Source organism: Pristiophorus japonicus, chromosome 2 (assembly GCF_044704955.1).
Source record: "Pristiophorus japonicus isolate sPriJap1 chromosome 2, sPriJap1.hap1, whole genome shotgun sequence".
Taxonomy (NCBI): Eukaryota; Metazoa; Chordata; class Chondrichthyes; family Pristiophoridae; genus Pristiophorus; species Pristiophorus japonicus.
In genome coordinates, this window is record NC_091978.1 from 3,397,570 (window position 1) to 3,422,788 (window position 25,219).

Genomic DNA, 25,219 nt, shown 5'->3' on the forward strand with positions numbered 1-25,219 from the left:
CAGTGTGTGGGGGGGCAGTGTGTGTGGGGGGGCAGTGTGTGGGGGGTGTTGTGTGGGGGCAGTGTGTGTGGGGGGGGGCGTGTGTGGGGGGGGGCAGTGTGTGTGGGGGGGGCAGTGTGTGGGGGGGGCAGTGTGTGTGGGGGGGCAGTGTGTGGGGGGGGCAGTGTGTGTGGGGGGGGCAGTGTGTGTGGGGGGTCAGTGTGTGTGTGGGGGGGCAGTGTGTGTGTGGGGGGGGCAGTGTGTGTGTGGGGGGGCAGTGTGTGTGTGGGGGGGGGGGAAGTGTGTGTGTGGGGGGGCAGTGTGTGTGTGGGGGGGGCATGTGTGTGTGGGGGGGCAGTGTGTGTGTGGGGGGGCAGTGTGTGTGTGTGGGGGCAGTGTGTGTGTGTGTGGGGGGGCAGTGTGTGTGTGTGTGGGGGGCAGTGTGTGTGTGTGGGGGCAGTGTGTGTGTGTGTGGGGGGGCAGTGTGTGTGTGTGTGGGGGGGGCAGTGTGTGGGGGGGCAGAGTGTGTGTGTGTGGGGGCAGTGTGTGTGAGTGTGGGGGGCAGTGTGTGTGTGGGGGGGCAGTGTGTGGGGGGCAGTGTGTGGGGGGGGCAGTGTGTGTGGGGGGGGCAGTGTGTGTGTGGGGGGGCATGTGTGTGTGTGGGGGGGGGCAGTGTGTGTGTGTGTGGGGGGCAGTGTGTGTGTGTGGGGGCAGTGTGTGTGGGGGGGGGCAGTGTGTGTGTGGGGGGGCAGTGTGTGTGTGTGTGGGGGGGCAGTGTGTGTGTGGGGGGCAGTGTGTGTGTGTGGGGGGGCAGTGTGTGTGTGGGGGGCAGTGTGTGTGTGTGGGGGGGGCAGTGTGTGGGGGGCAGTGTGTGTGTGTGTGGGGGGGCAGTGTGTGTGTGGGGGGGGGCAGTGTGTGTGTGTGGGGGCAGTGTGTGTGTGTGGGGGGGCAGTGTGTGTGTGGGGGGGCAGTGTGTGTGTGGGGGGGCAGTGTGTGTGTGTGGGGGGGCAGTGTGTGTGTGGGGGGGCAGTGTGTGTGGGGGGGGGGCAGTGTGTGTGTGGGGGGGGCAGTGTGTGTGTGTGGGGGCAGTGTGTGTGTGGGGGGGGCAGTGTGTGTGTGGGGGCAGTGTGTGTGTGGGGGGGGCAGTGTGTGTGTGGGGGGGCAGTGTGTGTGTGGGGGGGGCAGTGTGTGTGTGGGGGGGACAGTGTGTGTGTGGGGGGGCAGTGTGTGTGTGGGGGGGGACAGTGTGTGTGTGGGGGGGCAGTGTGTGTGTGGGGGGCAGTGTGTGTGTGGGGGCAGTGTGTGTGGGGGGGTGACTGTGTGTGTGATGGGGGCAGTGTGTGTGTGGGGGGGGCCAGGTGTGTGTGTGTGTGTGGGGGGGGGGCTGTGTGTGTGTGGGGGGGGACAGTGTGTGTGTGGGGGGGCAGTGTGTGTGTGGGGGGGCAGTGTGTGTGTGGGGGCAGTGTGTGTGTGGGGGGGGCAGTGTGTGTGTGTGGGGGGGCAGTGTGTGTGGGGGGGCAGTGTGTGTGTGGGGGCAGTGTGTGTGTGGGGGGGGACAGTGTGTGTGTGGGGGGGCAGTGTGTGTGTGGGGGCAGTGTGTGTGTGGGGGGGGACAGTGTGTGTGGGGGGGGACAGTGTGTGTGGGGGGGGCAGTGTGTGTGGGGGGGCAGTGTGTGGGGGGGGCAGTGTGTGTGGGGGGAGGCAGTGTGTGTGTGGGGGGGGGGGCAGTGTGTGTGGGGGAGCAGTGTGTGGGGGGGGCAGTGTGTGTGTGGGGGGGCAGTGTGTGTGGGGGGAGGCAGTGTGTGTGGGGGGGCAGTGTGTGGGGGGGGCAGTGTGTGTGTGGGGGGGGCAGTGTGTGTGGGGGGGCAGTGTGTGGGGGGCAGTGTGTGGGGGGGCAGTGTGTGTGTGGGGGGGCAGTGTGTGTGTGGGGGGAGGCAGTGTGTGTGGGGGAGGCAGTGTGTGTGGGGGAGGCAGTGTGTGTGTGGGGGGAGGCAGTGTGTGTGGGGGGGGCAATGTGTGTGGGGGGGCAGTGTGTGTGGGGGGGCAGTGTGTGTGTGTGGGGGGGCAGTGTGTGGGGGAGGGCAGTGTGTGTGGCCGGGGGGGGCTGTGTGTGGGGGGGGACAGTGTGTGTGGGGGGGGCAGTGTGTGTGTGTGGGGGGGCAGTGTGTGTGTGGGGGGGGCAGTGTGTGTGTGGGGGGCAGTGTCTGTGGGGGGGCAGTGTGTGGGGGGGGGGCAGTGTGTGAGGGGGGCAGTGTGTGTGTGGGGGGGCAGTGTGTGGGGGGGTAGTGTGTGTGTGTGGGGGGACAGTGTTTGTGTGTGGGGGGGCAGTGTGTGGGGGGGCAGTGTGTGGGGGGGCAGTGTGTGTGTGGGGGGGCGCAGTGTGTGGGGGGGCAGTGTGTCGGAGGGGCAGCGTGTGTGTGGGGGGGGCAGTATGTGTGTTGCGGGGGGCAGTGTGTGTGGGGGGGGGCAGCGTGTGTGTGGGGGGGGGCAGTGTGTGTGTGGGGGGGGCAGTGTGTGTGTTGCGGGGGGCAGTGTGTGTGGGGGGGGGCAGCGTGTGTGAGGGGGGCAGTGTGTATGTGTGGGGGGTGGCAGTGTGTGTGTGGGGGGGGCAGTGTGTGTGTGGGGGGGGGGTGTGTGTGTTGTGGGGGGGCAGTGTGTGTGTGGGGGGGCAGTGTGGGGGGGGGCAGTGTGTGGCGGGGGGCAATGTGTGTGGGGGGGCAGTGTGTGTGGGGAGGGGCAGTGTGTGGGGGGGGGCAGTGTGTGTGTGGGGGCAGTGTGTGTGGGGGGGGCTGTGTATGGGGGGGGCAGTGTGTGTGTGGGGGGGGCTGTGTGTGGGGGGGGCAGTGTGTGTGGGGGGGGGCTGTGTGCGGGGGGGGGCAGTGTGTGTGTGGGGGGGGCTGTGTGTGGGGGGGCAGTGTGTGGGGGGGCAGTGTGGGGGGTGAACAGTGTGTGGAGGGGGGGACAGTGTGTGTGGGGGTTAGGTTGGAGGGGTCCGGGTGAGGAATGGGGGTCAGGGTGGGGGAGGGGTGGGGGATTGTGGTCAGATAGGGGATAGGGTTTGGGGTGGGGTCGGGGTGGGGGTTCACGGTGGGTGGGTTCAGGAGGGGGTCGGGTTGGCGGCCTGTGATTAATGAGGTTTTGTTCTGTTTAATGTCCAGAAGGAAGAGGAGCTGAGGAAGGCGGAGGACAGGGCGAGGGTGAGGGAGGAGGGCCGGAAATGGGAGAGAGAACGAATGCAGCAAGAAAGAAAAGATACTGAAGGAAGAGAGAGAAAATACCGAGAGAGGGACCAGCGCGCCGAGGAAGAGCGGTAAGAGACGGGTCAAGCCACAGGTTCATGTGATCAGGCACACGAACAGGAGGAGGACATTCAGCCCCTCGAGCCTGTTACACAGGAACAGGAGGAGGACATTCAGCCCCTCGAGCCTGTTACACAGGAACAGGAGGAGGCCATTCAGCCCCTCGAGCCTGTTGCACAGGAACAGGAGGAGGCCATTCAGCCCCTCGAGCCTGTTACACAGGAACAGGAGGAGGCCATTCAGCCCCTCGAGCCTTTTACACAGGAACAGGAGGAGGACATTCAGCCCCTCGAGTCTGTTACACAGGAACAGGAGGAGGCCATTCAGCCCCTCGAGCCTGTTACACAGGAACAGGAGGAGGCCATTCAGCCCCTCGAGCCTGTTACACAGGAACAGGAGGAGGCCATTCAGCCCCTCGAGCCTGTTACACAGGAACAGGAGGAGGCCATTCAGCCCCTCGAGCCTGTTGCACAGGAACAGGAGGAGGCCATTCAGCCCCTCGAGCCTGTTGCACAGGAACAGGAAGAGGCCATTCAGCCCCTCGAGCCTGTTACACAGGAACAGGAGGAGGACATTCAGCCCCTCGAGCCTGTTACACAGGAACAGGAGGAGGCCCATTCAGTCCCTCGAGCCTGTTGCACAGGAACAGGAGGAGGCCATTCAGCCCCTCGAGCCTGTTACACAGGAACGGGAGTAGACCATTCAGCCCCTCGAGTCTGTTACACAGGAACAGGAGGAGGACATTCAGCCCCTCGAGCCTGTTGCACAGGAACAGGAGGAGGCCATTCAGCCCCTCGAGCCTGTTACACAGGAACAGGAGGAGGACATTCAGCCCCTCGAGCCTGTTACACAGGAACAGGAGGAGGCCATTCAGCCCCTCGAGCCTGTTGCACAGGAACAGGAGGAGGCCATTCAGCCCCTCGAGCCTGTTACACAGGAACAGGAGGAGGACATTCAGCCCCTCGAGCCTGTTACACAGGAACAGGAGGAGGACATTCAGCCCCTCGAGTCTGTTACACAGGAACAGGAGGAGGCCATTCAGTCCCTCGAGCCTGTTGCACAGGAACAGGAGGAGGCCATTCAGCCCCTCGAGCCTGTTACACAGGAACAGGAGGAGGCCATTCAGCCCCTCGAGCCTGTTACACAGGAACAGGAGGAGACCATTCAGCCCCTCGAGCCTGTTGCACAGGAACAGGAGGAGGCCATTCAGCCCCTCGAGCCTGTTACATAGGAACAGGAGGAGGCCCATTCAGCCCCTCGAGCCTGTTACACAGGAAACGCATAACCTCCCCGCTTTTGAATTCTATGCCTCGGCCTTTTAAGGCAAGTATTCCTTATTTCTTCTTAACCACCTCATCCACCTGGCCTACTCCCTTCAGGGATCTGTGGACCTGCACTCCATCCTGTACAGGTGGTGCTCTGACCCTGTACAGGTGGGGCCCTGACCCTGTACAGGTGGGACTCTGACCCTGTACAGGTGGGACTCTGTCCAGTGTCTGTACAGGTGGGACTCTGACCCTGTACAGGTGGGACTCTGACCCTGTACAGGTGGGACTCTGACCCTGTACAGGTGGGGCCCTGACCCTGTACAGGTGGAGTAGAAATGCAGAATAACGTACAAAATGGGATGGGACATGTACTTGAAGAGTAGTAATTTGTCGATCTATGGGGAAAGAGCTGGGGTGTGGGACTAAATCAGATAACTCTTTCAAAGGCCCAGCACAGATACAACGGGCCGAATAGCCTCCTGCAGTGCTGTAAGAGTAAAACTAATTTAATACCCAGACCAACAAAAGTCCATCACTCTCCGTGTTGAAGGTTTGCATTGACCCCCGGCCTCAGCAGCGTTTTGGGGGAGAGTCCCAGAGTCCCAGAGTGCCACTGCCCTGTGTGTGAGGAAGTGATTCCCCACCTCACCCCTCAGTGGCCGGGCTGTACTTTGAAGGTTCTGCCCCTTGTTCTGGACTCCCCCACCAGAGGGAATGGTTTCTCCCGGTCTACCCCATCCCGAGTCATCTTAAACACCTGGATTAGTTCATCCCACAATCTTCGATATTCCCGGGACTACAAACCTTGTCAACGTAGCCTGCCCTCGGAACTTAACCCTTTAGTCCCAGAATCACTCGGGTCAATCTGAGCTGCCCCCCTCCGAGACCAATATATCCTCCCTGAGGGGCAGGGACAGAACTGGACGCAGTTACTCCAGGTGGGACTCTGACCCTGTACAGGTGGGCCCCTGACCCTGTACAGGTGGGGCTCTGACCCTGTACAGGTGGGACTCTGACCCTGTACAGGTGGGACCCTGACCCTGTACAGGTGGGACCCTGACCCTGTACAGGTGGGCCCCTGACCCTGTACAGGTGGGGCTCTGACCCTGTACAGGTGGGACCCTGACCCTGTACAGGTGGGGCTCTGACCCTGTACAGGTGGGACTCTGACCCTGTACAGGTGGGACCCTGACCCTGTACAGGTGGGACCCTGACCCTGTACAGGTGGGACCCTGACCCTGTACAGGTGGGACTCTGTACAGCATCTGTACAGGTGGGGCTCTGACCCTGTACAGGTGGGACTCTGACCCTGTACAGGTGGGACTCTGACCCTGTACAGGTGGGACTCTGACCCTGTACAGGTGGGGCCCTGACCCTGTACAGGTGGGACTCTGACCCTGTACAGGTGGGGCTCTGACCCTGTACAGGTGGGACTCTGACCCTGTACAGGTGGGGCCCTGACCCTGTACAGGTGGGACTCTGACCCTGTACAGGTGGGACTCTGACCCTGTACAGGTGGGACTCTGTCCAGTGTCTGTACAGGTGGGACTCTGACCCTGTTCAGTTGGGACTCTGAGCCTGTACAGGTGGGGCCCTGACCCTGTACAGGTGGGACTCTGACCCTGTACAGGTGGGGCCCTGACCCTGTACAGGTGGGACTCTGATCCTGTACAGGTGGGACTCTGACCCTGTACAGGTGGAACTTTCTCCCTTTGTACTCCGGACCCCGAGATAAAGGCCAACATTCCATTCGCCTGTTCCCTTATTCTTGGACCTGGCTTTGAGTGATTTCAGTACTTGGGCCCTAAATCTCTCGTCTCCCCCACAGTCCCGAGCTGCTCACCATTTGGGGAACACTCCGATGGATCTTTCTCGGGTCCCGAGTGCTGTGCTGTATTGATGGTGGTTGCTTGCTTACCGATTGAAATGTCGTTCACTGACTCACGATGTACTCTATATCCTTATCAAGACCTGGCCAGCATAAATAACTGTGTGCAAAACTCTTGGTCAAGCACATTCCCAGGTGCTGGTCATGGAGGTCTCCTAATAATTTGGACCTGAATTTATTTGGTATAACCACTCTTGCACCCCACATGATACAATCTGTATCGACTGATAATTCATTCCTACGAATGAAGAATGGATGTGTATCTTTGTCTGTTACCTGGTTTGGCCATCCATTTGCAATATAATCATATACCGTTGACATCACTGGATCACATTTGGTTGCTCTATCAACCTCTTCAGCTGTGACTGGCAGTTCATCAATGTCTGAAAAATAAAACACTTCTTCCCTATCGGGTGTAACTTGTGATGGGGAAGGCAATCTAGACATTGCATCAGCATTACTGTGATCAGCTGATCATCTGTATTCAATATCCTATGTATATGCTGACAAAATCAAAGCCCATCTCTGCATTCGGGCTGCAGCTAATGTTGGAACTGGGGACTTTGGATGGAGGATTGCTGTTAGGGGATTATGGTCCGCAGCGATGGTAAACTTATGACCATACAAGTATTTGTGAAACTTCTTGACCCCAAAAATTAATGCCAAAGCTTCCCTTTCAATTTGCGCATAATTACTCTCACTGGCACTGAGAGTGCGTGAAGCAAAAGCAATTGGTCTCTCCTCCCCACTACTTAATACATGAGAGATCACTACCCCAACTCCATACGGAGAGGCATCACATGCTAGCTTAATCTCCTTAGATATGTCATAGTGAACTAACATGGTGCTCTCTACCAATTTGCTTTTACACTCCTTGAATGTTGTATCGCATTCTTTTGACCACTTCCAATGGACCTGTTTTTTCAAAAGTTCATTCAGTGGATGTAATACTGTCGCCAAATTTGGTAGGAACTTCCCATAATAGTTCAAAAGACCCAAGAATGAACGAAGTTCAGTGACATTCCTGGGAGTGGGTGCATTTCTGATCGCATCCAATTTTTCCATGGTTGGATGTAAACCATCTTTGTCTACTCTGTACCCTAAGTACTCCACTGAGTTTTTAAATAACTCACACTTACGAGCAGACACTCGTACTCTGTGCTTCTCTAGCCGTTTGAGGACTTCATTCAATATGTTATTATGAATTTGCCTATTTGGTGATGAAATTAGTATGTCATCCAAATAACATACTACCCCTTCAATATCTTGCAAAATCTGGATCATCACCCCTTGGAATATGGCAGGGGCGGAAGACACTCCAAACGGTAGCCTATTAAATTGATATAGGCCTAGATGAGAATTTATAGTCAAACATGACTTGGACTCCTCATCTAGTTCAAGCTGTAAGTAGGCATTCGTAAGATCCAGTTTTGAGAAGATCTGACCACCTGTCAGTGTTGTGAACAAATCTTCTATATTCGGCAATGTATTGGGGACATTACCCTCTAGAACCTGGTTTACGGTTACTTTATAATCACCACACAATCTTACCTTACCATCGGACTTAGGTACAACAACAATGGGTGTAGCCCAATTACATCAATCTATCTTACAAATAATGTTCTCAGTCTCTAGTCTTTTGAGTTCTTGCTCAACTTTCTCCTTGAGTGCATATGGTACGGAACGTGGCTTGTAGTAAACCGATCTAACGTCCTTCTGTACCCTGACACTCACCTTGAAGCCTTGGATCGGACTGCCCGTTTCACAGAATATCTTCGGATACTGCTTGATAACCTCATCCGTTGATGAAAATCTCGCTTCCACACAGAGAATCTTACTCCAATCCAGCCTCAGTGAGCTCAACCAATTTCTTCCTAGTAAGGCAGGCTTGTCTCCTTTCACTACTATTAGAGGCAAGTTCTGAAATTGATCTTTATATTTCACCGGTATGGTGATACAACCTACCACAGGAATTTTCTCTACCGAGTAGCCTCGCAGCTCTATCTTGGATTTCTCCAGTTGGAAATCACGCAATTTGTCGCAGTACAGTGACTCCGGTACTGCACTCACGGATGCACCCATGTCAATTTCCATTGGTATTTTGAATCCCGCAACATCTATGTGGATTTTGATGCTTTCCGAATCGTTGTCCGTTAACCTCGTGTTCCTGATGACGTGTAACTCTAACATCTCCTCATCCTGTTGTCGTTCTTCCATGCTATGTAGTCTCTTGGGATTTCTACTCAAAGCTTTGAACGCTGGACTCAGCTTTGAAAGCTGGTTTACCCTTCAGTCGGCATGCCTTCGCAAGATGCCCAGTCTTTCTGCAGAAGAAACACTCTGCCTTCACGTATGGACAACTTTGAGCAATGTGTTGTCCCAGGCACCTATAGCATGACTACGACGCTCTGTTAGAATTTCCAGTTTCTGAGACGTTTGGCCCCCATCATCTTTTACTTTGAACCTGCAGGTGATTTACCTCGGTTGACTGACGACCGTAATTATTATTTAATTCTCGGGAATATTGTTTGGCCATGCCCATCGACCTCGCTGTCTGACAAGCAATCTCAAAAGTCAAGTCATCCGTCGTTAATAACTTCCTTCGGATCGCATCATTTTTCACCCCACAAACAAAACAATCCCGCAATGCTCGGAATTGAAAGTTTCCAAAATTACAGTGCATTGATAGATTTTTTAATGCTTCGATGTCATCACTGATACTTTGATCAGTCTTTTGATTCCAAATCCCGAAACGATAGCTTTCAGCAATTTCTAACGGTTTGGGGTTATAGTGCTGCTCCAGCTTCATTAAAATCTCTTTAAGCGTTGTGTCCTTTGGCTCGTCAGGCACAAGCAGTTTTACAAGAGTGACATATAATGCCGGGCCTGCCTCCGATAAGAAGATCGCTTTCTTACGTTCCAACACAGCCCGGTTCTGGACTGCATTGTCTGGAACTTCGATTCTGTTATTTGCAGTGAAATACATTTCTAACCAATCCACTTACGCTTTAAAATGTTCCCGGTCATGTCTATATTCCCCCAAATGTTCAATTACACCTGCCATTTTAATCTCTAGCTGTTCACACCGTGTGCTGTATTTTACCTCGGATTTTGTAGCTTTTTCCAAAGACAGAAACTTCCAAAGTCTCTCTGTCGGCTGGCTGAATGCTTCACCAACAAAAGTTAAGCTTTAAATCATCCGAAAAAAATCCCATCTCGCCGCCAAATGTGATATATTCGCAGAGCACAGCACACACAGCTCATAACAGCTCTCTCGGAAGCCTCCAGAAATCTGCCTGGTTCTGTTTATTATTAACCCTGCAATTGCAGTACATACTACGTCCACATTCACAGTGTGGAGCTACAAACATTACAAGCTTACAGACATTACAATAGTGAAAAGCTGAGGCCCCAGTACTGATCCCAGGGGGTACAGTCTCAGGAGAAACAAGGTGTACAAAGGATTGAGGGAGGCAGAGAGCACTACAGTAAGAAATAGTACGGTATTAGAAACATAGAAACATAGAAGATAGATGCAGGAATGGGGTACTGCAGTTGCATGATCAGCCATGATCATATTGAATGGTGGTGCAGGCTCGAAGGGCCGAATGCCCATTCAGCCCTTCGAGCCTGCATCGCCATTCAATATGATCATGGCTGATCATGCAACTTCAGTACCCCATTCCTGCTTTCTCTCCATAACCCTTGATCCCTTTAGAAGTAAGGGCCACATCTTAACTCCCTTTTGAATATATCAAACGAACTGGCCTCAACAACTCTCTGTGGTAGAGAATTCCACAGGTTAACAACTCTCTGAGTGAAGAAGTTTCTCCTCATCTTGGTCCTAAATGGCCTACCCCTTATCCTTGGACTGTGTCCCCTGGTTCTTCACTTCCCCAACATTGGGAACATTCTTCTTGCATCTAACCTGTCCAATCCCGTCAGAATTTTATATGTTTCTATGAGATCCCCTCTCATTGTTCTAAATTCCAGTGAATATAAGCCCAGTTGATCCAGTCTTTCTTTATATGTCAGTCCTGCCATCCCGGGAAACAGTCTGGTGAACCTTTGCTTCACTCCCTCAATAGCAAGAATGTCCTTCCTCAGATTTGGAGACCAAAACTGCACACAATATTCCAGGTGTGGCCTCACCAGGGCCCTGTACAGGTGGGGGTCAGACTATGAGAGACATTGTTATCATCATCATCTTCATCATAGGCAGTCCCTCGAAGCGAGGATGACTTGCTTCCACGCCAGAAAGGGATGAGCTCACAGGTGTTTCAATGAAGGACCTAATATTCCGGATCCCGAACTACATCCTGAAGGGTGGAAGATGCCTGTGTGTGGGTTTGTTTAACATGGGGTGGTCGTTACACACCAGCCACCACACGGGGCTTGACAGAGCGAGGTCTTGGTCCAGTGGCAAGGGTTAACCAGGACCACTGGAGACCTGCTCTGCTGCACGGACCCAGTGCGCACACACATATCGCACAGTGTGGGCTGGGCCCGTGCTGCCCCTGGGCCCCTGGCCCCGAACTCACGCCTCTCCCTCTACAGTCTCTCACTGCTCCTTCGCCCCGATCTCGCCGCTCCGACCTGCGTGAGAACACCAGCGGCAGTCGGGGCCAGAAAAGGAGCGATGAGCGGCCTCGGGAGCAGCGTGGAGGCATGCCACGGCAAGGTACAGCACGAGCTGGTGCTGGAGGGCGACAGCAGCGAAGTGTGACGTCATCAAGGTCCAGGAGAGAATACAAGAAGGTCTAAGATAGGTTTACAGCGCACGTGTGTGAATACACGAAGTGTGGTAAATACGGTTGGTGAGCTGCAGCAGTAGACAAAACACACGGGAATATGATGTCATGGCGATAACAGAGACCTTGCTCAAATAAGGGGAGGATTGGGTATTAAATATTCCTGGACACAGGGTGTTCAGGAAAGATAGGGAAGGACAGAAGGAGGTGTGGTGGCAGTTTTGGTTAAGGAAAATATTTCAGTGCTGCAGAGAGGATGGCCTGGAGGGTTAACGGCACAATCTGGTGAAAGTTGAGAAACAATAAAGGTACCAAAGGGGAAAGGTACAGAGGATCAATACTAAACTGTCAGGGGGGCAGTACTGAGGGAGTGCCGCACTGTCAGGGGGGCAGTACTGAGGGAGTGCCGCACTGTCGGAGGGGCAGTACTGAGGGAGTGCCGCACTGTCAGGGGAGCAGTACTGAGGGAGTGCCGCACTGTCGAAGGGGCAGTACTGAGGGAGGGCCGCACTGTCGGAGGGGCAGTACTGAGGGAGTGCCGCACTGTCAGGGGGGCAGTACTGAGGGAGTGCCGCACTGTCGGAGGGGCAGTACTGAGGGAGGGCCGCACTGTCGGAGGGACAGTACTGAGGGAGCGCTGCACTGTCGGAGGGGCAGTACTGAGGGAGCGCTGCACTGTTGGGGGCAGTACTGAGGGAGTGCCGCACTGTCAGGGGGACAGTACTGAGGGAGCGCTGCACTGTCAGGGGGGCAGTACTGAGGGAGTGCCGCACTGTCAGGGGGGTAGTACTGAGGGAGCGCCGCACTGTCAGGGGGGCAGTACTGAGGGAGCGCCGCACTGTCAGGGGGGCAGTACTGAGGGAGTGCCGCACTGTCGGAGGGGCAGTACTGAGGTAGGGCCGCACTGTCGGAGGGGCAGTACTGAGGGAGCGGCGCACTGTCAGGAGGCAGTACTGAGGGAGTGACGCACTGTCGGAGGGGCAGTACTGAGGGGGCGCTGCACTGTCGGAGGGGCAGTACTGAGGGAGCGCTGCACTGTCGGAGGGGCAGTACTGAGGGAGCGCCGCACTGTCGGAGGAGCAGTACTGAGGGAGCGCCGCACTGTCGGAGGGGCAGGACTGAGGGAGAGCCGCACTGTCGGAGGGGCAGTACTGAGGGAGCGCCGCACTGTCAGAGGGGTGGTACTGTGGGAGCGCAGCACTGTCGGAGGGGCTGTCTTTCAGATGGGACATTGAAGCGAGGCCCAATTTGCCGCCACGTGGCTGTAAAAGATGTCCTGGCACTATGGGATGAAGGCGGGAGTGCTGCCTGTGTCCGGGTTGCCCAGTGCCGGGTCTCTATGTCGGTGATGGAATGTTTTGGTTCCATGTTTGTTGACTTGTTATTTTCAATTTCAGGAAAGCTCAGGCAAAGATAGTCGCAGAGAAACGGAACGAGGAGAGAATGAAATGGGTGAGTGTGAATTATCACTGTTACTAGGTGAGTGTGAATTATCACTGTTACTGGGTGAGTGTGAATCTCACTGTTACTGGGTGAGTGTGAATTATCACTGTTACTGGGTGAGTGTGAATCTCACTGTTACTGGGTGAGTGTGAATCTCACTGTTACTGGGTGAGTGTGAATTATCACAGTTACTGGGTGAGTGTAAATCTCACTGTTACTGGGTGAGTGTAAATTAACACTGTTATAGGGTGAGTGTGAATCTCACTGTTACTGGGTGAGTGTGAATCTCACTGTTACTGGGTGAGTGTGAATCTCACTGTTACTGGGTGAGTGTGAATCTCACTGTTACTGGGTGAGTGTGAATCTCACTGTTACTGGGTGAGTGTGAATTATCACTGTTACTGGGTGAGTGTGAATCTCACTGTTACTGGGTGAGTGTGAATTATCACTGTTACTGGGTGAGTGTGAATTATCACTATGACTGGGTGAGTGTGAATCTCACTGTTACTGGATGAGTGTGAATTATCACTGTTACTGGGTGAGTGTGAATCTCACTGTTACTAGGTGAGTGTGAATCTCATTGTTACTGGGTGAGTGTGAATTATCACTGTTACTGGGTGAGTGTGAATTATCACTGTTACTGGGTGAGTGTGAATCTCACTGTTACTGGGTGAGTGTGAATTATCACTGTTACTGGGTGAGTGTGAATTATCACTGTTACTGGGTGAGTGTGAATCTCACTGTTGCTGGGTGAGTGTAAATTATCACTGTTACTAGGTGAGTGTGAATCTCACTGTTACTGGGTGAGTGTAAATTAACACTGTTAGAGGGTGAGTGTAAATCTCACTGTTACTGGGTGAGTGTGAATCTCACTGTTACTGGGTGAGTGTAAATTAACACTGTTACTGGGTGAGTGTGAATTATCACTGTTACTGGGTGAGTGTAAATATCACTGTTACTGGGTGAGTGTGAATCTCACTGTTACTGGGTGAGTGTGAATCTCACTGTTACTGGGTGAGTGTGAATTATCACTGTTACTGGGTGAGTGTGAATTATCACTGTTACTGGGTGAGTGTGAATCTCACTGTTACTGGGTGAGTGTGAATTATCACTGTTACTGGGTGAGTGTGAATCTCACTGTTGCTGGGTGAGTGTAAATTATCACTGTTACTAGGTGAGTGCGAATTATCACTATTACTGGGTGAGTGTGAATTATCACTGTTACTGGGTGAGTGTGAATTATCACTATTACTGGGTGAGTGTGAATCTCACTGTTACTGGGTGAGTGTGAATTATCACTGTTACTGGGTGAGTGTGAATCTCACTGTTACTGGGTGAGTGTGAATTATCACTGTTACTGGGTGAGTGTGAATCTCACTGTTGCTGGGTGAGTGTGAATTATCACTGTTACTGGGTGAGTGTGAATTATCACTGTTACAAGGTGAGTGTGAATCTCATTGTTGTTGGGTAAGTGTGAATTATCACTGTTACAGGGTGAGTGTGAATTATCACTGTTACTGGGTGAATGTGAATCTCACTGTTACTGGGTGAGTGTGAATTATCACTGTTACTGGGTGAGTGTGAATTATCACTATTACTGGGTGAGTGTGAATCTCACTGTTACTGGATGAGTGTGAATTATCACTGTTACTGGGTGAGTGTGAATCTCACTGTTACTAGGTGAGTGTGAATCTCATTGTTGTTGGGTAAGTGTGAATTATCACTGTTATAGGGTGAGTGTGAATTATCACTGTTACTGGGTGAATGTGAATCTCACTGTGACTGGGTGAGTGTGAATTATCACTGTTACTGGGTGAGTGTGAATCTCACTGTTACTGGATGAGTGTGAATTATCACTGTTACTGGGTGAATGTAAATCCCACTGTTACTGGGTGAGTGTGAATCTCACTGTTACTGGGTGAGTGTGAATTATCACTGTTACTGGGTGAGTGTGAATCTCACTGTTACTGGGTGAGTGTGAATTATCACTGTTACTGGGTGAATGTAAATCTCACTGTTACTGGGTGAGTGTGAATCTCATTGTTGCTGGGTAAGTGTGAATTATCACTGTTACTGGGTGAATGTGAATCTCACTGTTACTGGTTGAGTGTGAATTATCACTGTTACTGGGTGAGTGTGAATTATCACTGTTACTGGGTGAGTGTGAATCTCACTGTTACTGGGTGAGTGTGAATTATTACTGTTACTGGGTGAGTGTGAATTATCACTGTTACTGGGTGAGTGTGAATTATCGCTGTTACTGGGTGAGTGTGAATTATCACTGTTACTGGGTGAGTGTCAATTATCACTGTTACTGAGTGAGTGTGAATTATCGCTGTTACTGGGTGAGTGTGAATTATCACTGTTACTGGGTGAGTGTGAATCTCACTGTACCTGGGTGAGTGTGAATTATCACTGTTACTGGGTGAGTGTGAATTATTACTGTTACTGGGTGAGTGTGAATTATCAATGTTACTGGGTGAGTGTGAATCTCGCTGTTACTGGGTGAGTGTGAATCTCAATGTTACTGGTTGAGTGTGAATCTCACTGTTACTGGGTGAGTGTGAATCTCACTGTTACTGGGTGAGTGTGACTCTCACTGTTATTGGGTGAGTGTGAATCTCACTGTTACTGGGTGAGTGTGAATTATTACTGTTACTGGGTGAGTGTGAATTATCAATGTTACTGGGTGAGTCTGAATTATCACTGTTACTGGGTGAGTGTGAATCTCACTGTTACTGGGTGAGTCTGAATTATCACTGTTACTGGGTGAGTGTGAATTATCACTGTTACTGGGTGAGTGTGACTCTCACTGTTACTGGGTGAGTGTGAATCTCACTGTTATTGGGTGAGTGTGAATCTCACTGTTACTGGGTGAGTGTGAATCTCACTGTTACTGGGTGAGTCTGAATTATCACTGTTGCTGGGTGAGTGTGAATCTCACTGTTACTGGGTGAGAGTGAATTATCACTGTTACTGGGTGAGTGTGAATTATCACTGTTACTGGGTGAGTGTGAATTATCACAGTTACTGGGTGATTGTGAATTATCACTGTTACTGGGTGAGTGTGAATCTCACTGTTACTGGGTGAGTCTGAATTATCACTGTTGCTGGGTGAGTGTGAATCTCACTGTTACTGGGTGAGAGTGAATTATCACTGTTACTGGGTGAGTGTGAATTATCACTGTTACTGGGTGAGTGTGAATCTCACTGTTACTGGGTGAGTGTGATTCTCTCTGTTGCTGGGTGAGTGTGAATCTCACTGTTACAGGGTCAGTGTGAATTATCACAGTTACTGGGTGAGTGTGAATCTCACTGTTACTGGGTGAGTGTGAATCTCACTGTTACTGGGTGAGTGTGAATTATCACTGTTACAGGGTGAGAGTGAATTATCACTGTTACTGGGTGAGTGTGAATCTCAGTTTTACTGGGTGAGTGTGAATCTCACTGTTAGAGGGTGAGTGTGAATCTCACTGTTACTGGGTGAGTGTGAATTATCACTGTTACTGGGTGAGTGTGAGTTATCTTTGTTACTGGGTGAGTGTGAATTATCACTGTTGCTGGGTGATTGTGAATTATCACTGTTACTGGGTGAGTGTGAATCTCACTGTTACTGGGTGAGTGTGAATTATCACTGTTACTGGGTGAGTGTGAATCTCCCTGTTTCTGGCTGAGTGTGAATTATCACTGTTACTGGGCGAGTGTGAATCTCACTGTTACTGGGTGAGTGTGAATTATCACTGTTACTGGGCGAGTGTGAACCTCACTGTTTCTGGGTGAGTGTGAATTATCGCTGTTACTGGGTGAGTGTGAATTATCACTGTTACTGGGTGAGTGTCAATTATCACTGTTACTGAGTGAGTGTGAATTATCGCTGTTACTGGGTGAGTGTGAATTATCACTGTTACTGGGTGAGTGTGAATCTCACTCTACCTGGGTGAGTGTGAATTATCACTGTTACTGGGTGAGTGTGAATCTCACTGTTACTGGGTGAGTGTGAATTATCACTGTTACTGGGTGAGTGTGAATTATCACTGTTACTGGGTGAGTGTGAATCTCACCGTTACTGGGTGAGTGTGAATCTCACTGTTACTGGGTGAGTGTGAATCTCACTGTTACTGGGTGAGTGTGAATTATCACTGTTACTGGGTGAGTGTGAATCTCCCTGTTTCTGACTGAGTGTGAATTATCACTGTTACTGGGCGAGTGTGAATCTCACTGTTACTGGGTGAGTGTGAATTATCACTGTTACTGGGCGAGTGTGAACCTCACTGTTTCTGGGTGAGTGTGAATTATCGCTGTTACTGGGTGAGTGTGAATTATCACTGTTACTGGGTGAGTGTCAATTATCACTGTTACTGAGTGAGTGTGAATTATCGCTGTTACTGGGTGAGTGTGAATTATCACTGTTACTGGGTGAGTGTGAATCTCACTCTACCTGGGTGAGTGTGAATTATCACTGTTACTGGGTGAGTGTGAATCTCACTGTTACTGGGTGAGTCTGAATTATCACTGTTGCTGGGTGAGTGTGAATCTCACTGTTACTGGGTGAGAGTGAATTATCACTGTTACTGGGTGAGTGTGAATTATCACTGTTACTGGGTGAGTGTGAATTATCACAGTTACTGGGTGATTGTGAATTATCACTGTTACTGGGTGAGTGTGAATTATCACAGTTACTGGGTGATTGTGAATTCTCACTGTTACTGGGTGAGTGTGAATCTCACTGTTACTGGGTGAGTCTGAATTATCACTGTTGCTGGGTGAGTGTGAATCTCACTGTTACTGGGTGAGAGTGAATTATCACTGTTACTGGGTGAGTGTGAATTATCACTGTTACTGGGTGAGTGTGAATCTCACTGTTACTGGGTGAGTGTGATTCTCTCTGTTGCTGGGTGAGTGTGAATTATCACTGTTACTGGGTGAGTGTGAATCTCACTGTTACAGGGTCAGTGTGAATTATCACAGTTACTGGGTGAGTGTGAATCTCACCGTTACTGGGTGAGTGTGAATCTCACTGTTACTGGGTGAGTGTGAATCTCACTGTTACTGGGTGAGTGTGAATCTCACTGTTACAGGGTGGGAGTGAATTATCACTGTTACTGGGTGAGTGTGAATCTCAGTTTTACTGGGCGAGTGTGAATCTCACTGTTAGAGGGTGAGTGTGAATCTCACTGTTACTGGGTGAGTGTGAATTATCACTGTTACTGGGTGAGTGTGAGTTATCTTTGTTACTGGGTGAGTGTGAATTATCACTGTTACTGGGTGAGTGTGAATCTCACTGTTACTGGGTGAGTGTGAATTATCACTGTTACTGGGTGAGTGTGAATCTCCCTGTTTCTGGCTGAGTGTGAATTATCACTGTTACTGGGCGAGTGTGAATCTCACTGTTACTGGGTGAGTGTGAATTATCACTATTACTGGGCGAGTGTGAACCTCACTGTTTCTGGGTGAGTGTGAATTATCGCTGTTACTGGGTGAGTGTGAATTATCACTGTTACTGGGTGAGTGTCAATTATCACTGTTACTGAGTGAGTGTGAATTATCGCTGTTACTGGGTGAGTGTGAATTATCACTGTTACTGGGTGAGTGTGAATCTCACTCTACCTGGGTGAGTGTGAATTATCACTGTTACTGGGTGAGTGTGAATCTCACTGTTACTGGGTGAGTGTGAATCTCACTGTTACTGGACGAGTGTAAATTATCACTGTAACTGATTGAGTTTGAATTATCACTGTTACTGGGTGGGTGTGAATTATCACTGTTACAGGGTGAGTATAAATTATCACTGTTACTGGGTGAGTGTGAATCTCACTGTTGCTGGGTGAGTGTGAATTATCACTGTTATTGTGTGAGTGTGAATTATCACTGTTACTGGGGGAGTGTGAATCTCACTGTTATTGGGTGAGTTTGAATTTCACTGTTACTGGGTGAGTGTGACTTATCACTGTTGCTGGGTGAGTGTGAATTATCACTGTTACTGGGTGAGTGTGAATCTCACTGTTACTGGGTGAGTGTGAATTATCACTGTTACTGGGTGAGTGTGAATCTCACTGTTACCTTGAGTGTGAATTTTCACTGTTACTGGGTGAGTGTGAATCTCACTGTTACTGGGTGAGTGTGAATTATTACTGTTACTGGGTGAGTGTGAATCTCACTGTTTCTGGGTGAGTGTGAATCTCACTGTTGCTGGGTGAGTGTGAATTATCACTGTTACTGTGTGAGTGTGAATCTCACTGTTACTGGGTGAGTGTGAATTATCACTGTTACTGGGTGAGTGTAAATTAACACTGTTACTGGGTGAGTGTGAATCTCACTGTTACTGGGTGAGTGTGAATCTCACTGTTGCTGGGTGAGTGTAAATTATCACTGTTACTGGGTGAGTGTGAATCTCACTGTTACATCCTGGAGCATCCATGATGCTGAGAATGACGTGAGTAGCATGTGTAGCGAGTTGGTCTTAACACAAGAGAAGGGTCCATAGCCAGATAGGGAATGGAAGACCAGCAGGAAGAGCAGTGCAAGGAAGGTAGTGCAGGGGTCCCCTGCGGTCATCCCCCTGCAAAACAGATACACCGCTTTGAGTACTGTTGAGGGGGATGACTCATCAGGGGAGGGCAGCAGCAGCCAAGTTCATGGCACCGTAGCTGGCTCTGCTGAACAGGAGGGCAGGAAAAAGAGTGGGAGAGCGATAGTGACAGGGGATTCAATTATAAGGGGAATAGATAGGCATTTCTGCGGCCGCAACCGAGACTCCAGGATGGTAATGTTGCCTCCCTGGTGCAAGGGTCAAGGATGTCTCGGAGCGGGTGCAGGACATTCTAAAAAGGGAGGGAGAACAGCCAGTTGTCGTGGTACACATTGGTACCAACGACACAGGTAAAAAACGGGATGAGGTCCTGCAAAATGAATTTCAGGACCTAGGAGCTAAATTAAAAAGTCGGACCTCAAAACTAGTAATCTCGGGATTGCTACCAGTGCCACGTGCTAGTCAGAGTAGGAATCGCAGGATAGCGCAGATGAATACGTGGCTTGAGCAGTGGTGCAGCAGGGAGGGATTCAAATTCCTGGGGCATTGGAACCGGTTCTGGGGGAGGTGGGAGCAGTACAAACCAGACGGTCTGCACCTGGGCAGGACCGGAACCAATGTCCTAGGGGGAGTGTTTGCTAGTGCTGTTGGGGAGGAGATAAACTAATATGGCAGGGGGATGGGAACCAATGCAGGGAGACAGAGGGAAACAAAAAGGAGACAAAAGCAAAAGACAGAAAGGAGATGAGGAAAAGTGGAGGGCAGAGAAACCCAAGGCAAAGAACAAAAAGGGCCACTGCACAGCAAAATTCTAAAAGAACAAAGGGTGTTAAAAAAACAAGCCTGAAGGCTTTGTCTTAATGCAAGGAGTATCCGTCATAAGGTGGATGAATTAACTGTGCAAATAGATGTTAACAAATATGATGTGATTGGGATTACAGAGACGTGGCTCCAGGATGATCAGGTCTGGGAACTCAACATCCAGGGGTATTCAACATTCAGGAAGGATAGAATAAAAGGAAAAGGAGGTGGGGTAGCATTGCTGGTTAAAGAGGAGATTAATGCAATAGTTAGGAAAGACATTAGCCTGGATGATGTGGAATCTATATGGGTAGAGCTGCAGAACACCAAAGGGCAAAAAACATTAGTGGGAGTTGTGTACAGACCTCCAAACAGTAGTAGTGATGTTGGGGAGGGCATCAAACAGGAAATTAGGGGTGCATGCAATAAAGATGCAGCAGTTATAATGGGTGACTTTAATATGCACATAGATTGGGCTAACCAAACTGGAAGTAATACGGTGGAGGAGGATTTCCTGGTGTGCATAAGGGATGGTTTTCCAGACCAATATGTCGAGGAACCAACTAGCAGGGAGGCCATCTGGACTGGGTGTTGTGTAATGAGAGAGGATTAATTAGCAATCTCGTTGTGCGAGGCCCCTTGGGGAAGAGTGACCATAATATGGTGGAATTCTACATTAGGATGGAGAATGAAACAGTTAATTCAGAGACCATGGTCCAGAACTTAAAGAAGGGTAACTTTGAAGGTATGAGGCGTGAATTGGCTAGGATAGATTGGCGAATGATACTTAAGGGGTTGACTGTGGATGGGCAATGGCAGACATTTAGAGACCGCATGGATGAACTACAACACTTGTACATTCCTGTCTGGCGTAAAAATAAAAAAGAGAAGGTGGCTCAACCGTGGCTATCTAGAGAAATCAGGGATAGTATTAAAGCCAAGGAAATGGCATACAAATTGGCCAGAAATAGCAGTGAACCTGGGGACTGGGAGTAATTTAGAACTCAGCAGAGGAGGACAAAGGGTTTGATTAGGGCAGGGAAAATGGAGTACGAGAAGAAGCTTGCAGGGAACATTAAGGCGGACTGCAAAAGTTACGATAGATATGTAAAGAGAAAAAGGTTAGTAAAGACAAACGTAGGTCCCCTGCAGTCAGAATCAGGGGAAGTTATAATGGAGAACAAAGAAATGGCACACCAATTGAGCAAGTGCTTTGGTTCGGTATTCACTAAGGAGGACACAAACAACCTTCCGGATATAAAAGGGGCCAGAGGGTCTAGTAAGGAGGAGGAACTGAGGGAAATCCTTATTAGTCGGGAAATTGTGTTGGGGAAATTGATGGGATTGAAGGCCGATAAATCCCCAGGGCCTGATGGTCTGCATCCCAGAGTACTTAAGGAGTTGGCCTTGGAAATAGCGGATGCATTGACAGTCATTTTCCAACATTCCATAGACTCTGGATCAGTTCCTATGGAGTGGAGGGTAGCCAAGGTAACCCCACTTTTTAAAAAAGGAGGGAGAGAGAAAACAGGGGATTATAGACCGGTCAGCCTGACCTCAGTAGTGGGTAAAATGATGGAATCAATTATTAAGGATGTCATAGCAGCGCATTTGGAAAGAGGTGACATGATAGGTCCAAGTCAGCATGAATTTGTGAAAGGGAAATCATGCTTGACAAATCTTCTGGAATTTTTTGAGGATGGTTCCAGTAGAGTGGATAAGGGAGAACCAGTTGATGTGGTATATTTGGACTTTCAGAATGCTTTCGACAAGGTCCCACACAAGAGATTAATGTGCAAAGTTAAAGCACATGGGATTGGGGGTAGTGTGCTGACGTGGATTGAGAACTGGTTGGCAGACAGGAAGCAAAGAGTAGGAGTAAATGGGGACTTTTCAGAATGGCAGGCAGTGACTAGTGGGGTACCGCAAGGTTCTGTGCTGGGGCCCCAGCTGTTTACATTGTACATTAATGATTTAGACGAGGGGATTATATGTAGTATCTCCAAATTTGCAGATGACACTAAGTTGGGTGGCAGTGTGAGCTGCGAGGAGGATGTTATGAGGCTGCAGAGTGACTTTGATAGGTTAGGTGAGTGGGCAAATGCATGGCAGATGAAGTATAATGTGGATAAATGTGAGTTTATCCACTTTGGTGGTAAAAACAGAGAGACAGACTATTATCTGAATGGTAACAGATTAGGAAAAGGGGAGGTGCAACGAGACCTGGGTGTCATGGTACATCAGTCATTGAAGGTTGGCATGCAGGTACAGCAGGCGGTTAAGAAAGTAAATAGCATGTTGGCCTTCATAGCGAGGGGATTTGAGTACAGGGGCAGGGAGGTGTTGCTACAGTTGTACAGGGCCTTGGTGAGGCCACACCTGGAGTATTGTGTACAGTTTTGGTAACCTAACTTGAGGAAGGACATTCTTGCTATTGAGGGAGTGCAGCGAAGGTTCACCAGACTGATTCCCGGGATGGCGGGACTGACCTATCAAGAAAGACTGGATCAACTGGGCTTGTATTCACTGGAGTTCAGAAGAATGAGAGGGGATCTCATAGAAACGTTTAAAAATCTGATGGGTTTAGACAGGTTAGGTGCAGGAAGAATGTTCCCAATGTTGGGGAAGTCCAGAACCAGGGGTCACAGTCTAAGGATAAGGGGTAAGTCATTTAGGACCGAGATGAGGAGAAACGTCTTCACCCAGAGAGTGGTGAACCTGTGGAATTCTCTACCACAGAAAGTTGTTGAGGCCAATTCACTAAATATATTCAAAAAGTAGTTAGAAGAAGTCCTTACTACTCGGGGGATCAAGGGGTATGGCGAGAAAGCAGGAATGGGGTACTGAAGTTGCATGTTCAGCCATGAACTCATTGAATGGCGGTGCAGGCTAGAAGGGCCGAATGGCCTATTCCTTCACCTATTTTCTATGTTTCTATGTTTCTATGTTACTGGGTGAGTGTGAATCTCACTGTTACTGGGTGAGTGTGGATCTCACTGTTACTGGGTGAGTGTGAATCTCACTGTTATTGGGTGAGTGTGAATTATCACTGTTCCTGCGTGAGTGTGAATTATCACTGTTACTGGGTGTGTGTGAATCTCACTGTTACTGGGTGAGTGAATTATCACTGTCACTGGGTGAGTGTGAATTATCACTGTTACTGGGTGAGTGTGAATCTCACTGTTACTGGGCGAGTGTGAATCTCAGTTACTGGGTGAGTGTGAATCTCACTGTTGCTGGGTGAGTGTTAATTATCATTGTTACTGGGTGAGTGTGAATCTCACTGTTACTGGGTGAGTGTGAATTATCACTGTTACTGGGTGAGTGTGAATCTCACTGTTACTGGGTGAGTGTGAATTATCACTGTTACTGGGTGAGTGTGAATTATCACTGTTACTGGGCGAGTGTGAATCTCAGTTACTGGGTGAGTGTGAATCTCACTGTTGCTGGGTGAGTGTGAATTATCATTGTTACTGGGTGAGTGTGAATTATCACAGTTACTGGGTGAGTGTGAATTATCACTGTTACTGGGTGAGTGTTAGTTATCACTGTTACTGGGTGAGTGTGAATTATTACTGTTACTGGGTGAGTGTGAGTTATCAATGTTACTGGGTGAGTGTGACTTATTACTGTTACTGGGTGCGTGTGAATTATCACTGTTACTGGGTGAGTGTGAATCTCACTGTTACTGGGTGAGTGTGAATTATCACTGTTACTGGGTGAGTGTGAGTTATCACTGTTACTGGGTGAGTGTGAATTATTACTGTTACTGGGTGAGTGTGAATTATCAATGTTACTGGGTGAGTGTGAATCTCGCTGTTACTGGGTGAGTGTGAATCTCACTGTTACTGGTTGAGTGTGAATCTCACTGTTGCTGGGTGAGTGTGAATCTCACTGTTACTGGGTGAGTGTGATTCTCTCTGTTGCTGGGTGAGAGTGAATTATCACTGTTACTGGGTGAGTGTGAATCTCAGTTTTACTGGGTGAGTGTGAATCTCACTGTTACTGGGTGAATGTGAATTATCACTGTTACAGGGTGAGTGTGAATTATCACTGTTACTGGGTGAGTGTGAATCTCACTGTTACTGGGTGAGTGTGATTCTCTCTGTTGCTGGGTGAGTGTGAATTATCACTGTTACTGGGTGAGTGTGAATCTCACTGTTACTGGGTGAGAGTGAATTATCACTGTTACTGGGTGAGTGTGAATCTCAGTTTTACTGGGTGAGTGTGAATCTCACTGTTACTGGGTGAGTGTGAATCTCACTGTTACTGGGTGAGTGTGAATTATCACTGTTACTGGGTGAGTGTGAATCTCACTGTTACAGGGTGAGTGTGAATTATCACTGTTACTGGGTGAGTGTGAATCTCACTGTTACTGGGTGAGTGTGATTCTCTGTGTTGCTGGGTGAGTGTGAATTATCACTGTTACTGGGTGAGTGTGAATTTCACTGTTAGAGGGTGAGTGTGAATCTCACTGTTACTGGGTGAGTGTGAATTATCACTGTTACAGGGTGAGTGTGAATCTCACTGTTACAGGGTGAGTGTGAATTATCACTGTTACTGGGTGAGTGTGAATCTCACTGTTACTGGGTGAGTGTGAATTATCACTGTTACTGGGTGAGTGTGAATCTCACTGTTACAGGGTGAGTGTGAATTATCACTGTTACTGGGTGAGTGTGAATCTCACTGTTACTGGGTGAGTGTGAATTATCACTGTTACTGGGTGAGTGTGAGTTATCTTTGTTACTGGGTGAGTGTGAATTATGACTGTTGCTGGGTGATTGTGAATTATCACTGTTACTGGGTGAGTGTGAATTATCACTGTTACTGGGTGAGTGTGAGTTATCACTGTTACTGGGTGAGTGTGAATTATTACTGTTACTGGGTGAGTGTGAATTATCAATGTTACTGGGTGAGTGTGAATCTCGCTGTTACTGGGTGAGTGTGAATCTCACTGTTACTGGTTGAGTGTGAATCTCACTGTTGCTGGGTGAGTGTGAATCTCACTGTTACTGGGTGAGTGTGATTCTCTCTGTTGCTGGGTGAGAGTGAATTATCACTGTTACTGGGTGAGTGTGAATCTCAGTTTTACTGGGTGAGTGTGAATCTCACTGTTACTGGGTGAATGTGAATTATCACTGTTACAGGGTGAGTGTGAATTATCACTGTTACTGGGTGAGTGTGAATCTCACTGTTACTGGGTGAGTGTGATTCTCTCTGTTGCTGGGTGAGTGTGAATTATCACTGTTACTGGGTGAGTG

General features: G+C 49.8%; 1 protein-coding gene across 1 annotated transcript in view; it reads left to right on the forward strand.

The window, feature by feature from the left end:
* Nucleotides 1-25,219, forward strand: part of LOC139229261 (drebrin-like) — a 218,952-nt gene that overhangs the window by 33,393 nt on the left and 160,340 nt on the right. The window contains exons 7-8 of the mRNA XM_070860923.1: nucleotides 3,138-3,289; nucleotides 12,583-12,637. Of these exons, the coding sequence (XP_070717024.1) occupies nucleotides 3,138-3,289; nucleotides 12,583-12,637 (207 nt within the window). The remainder of the gene's footprint in view (nucleotides 1-3,137; nucleotides 3,290-12,582; nucleotides 12,638-25,219) is intronic.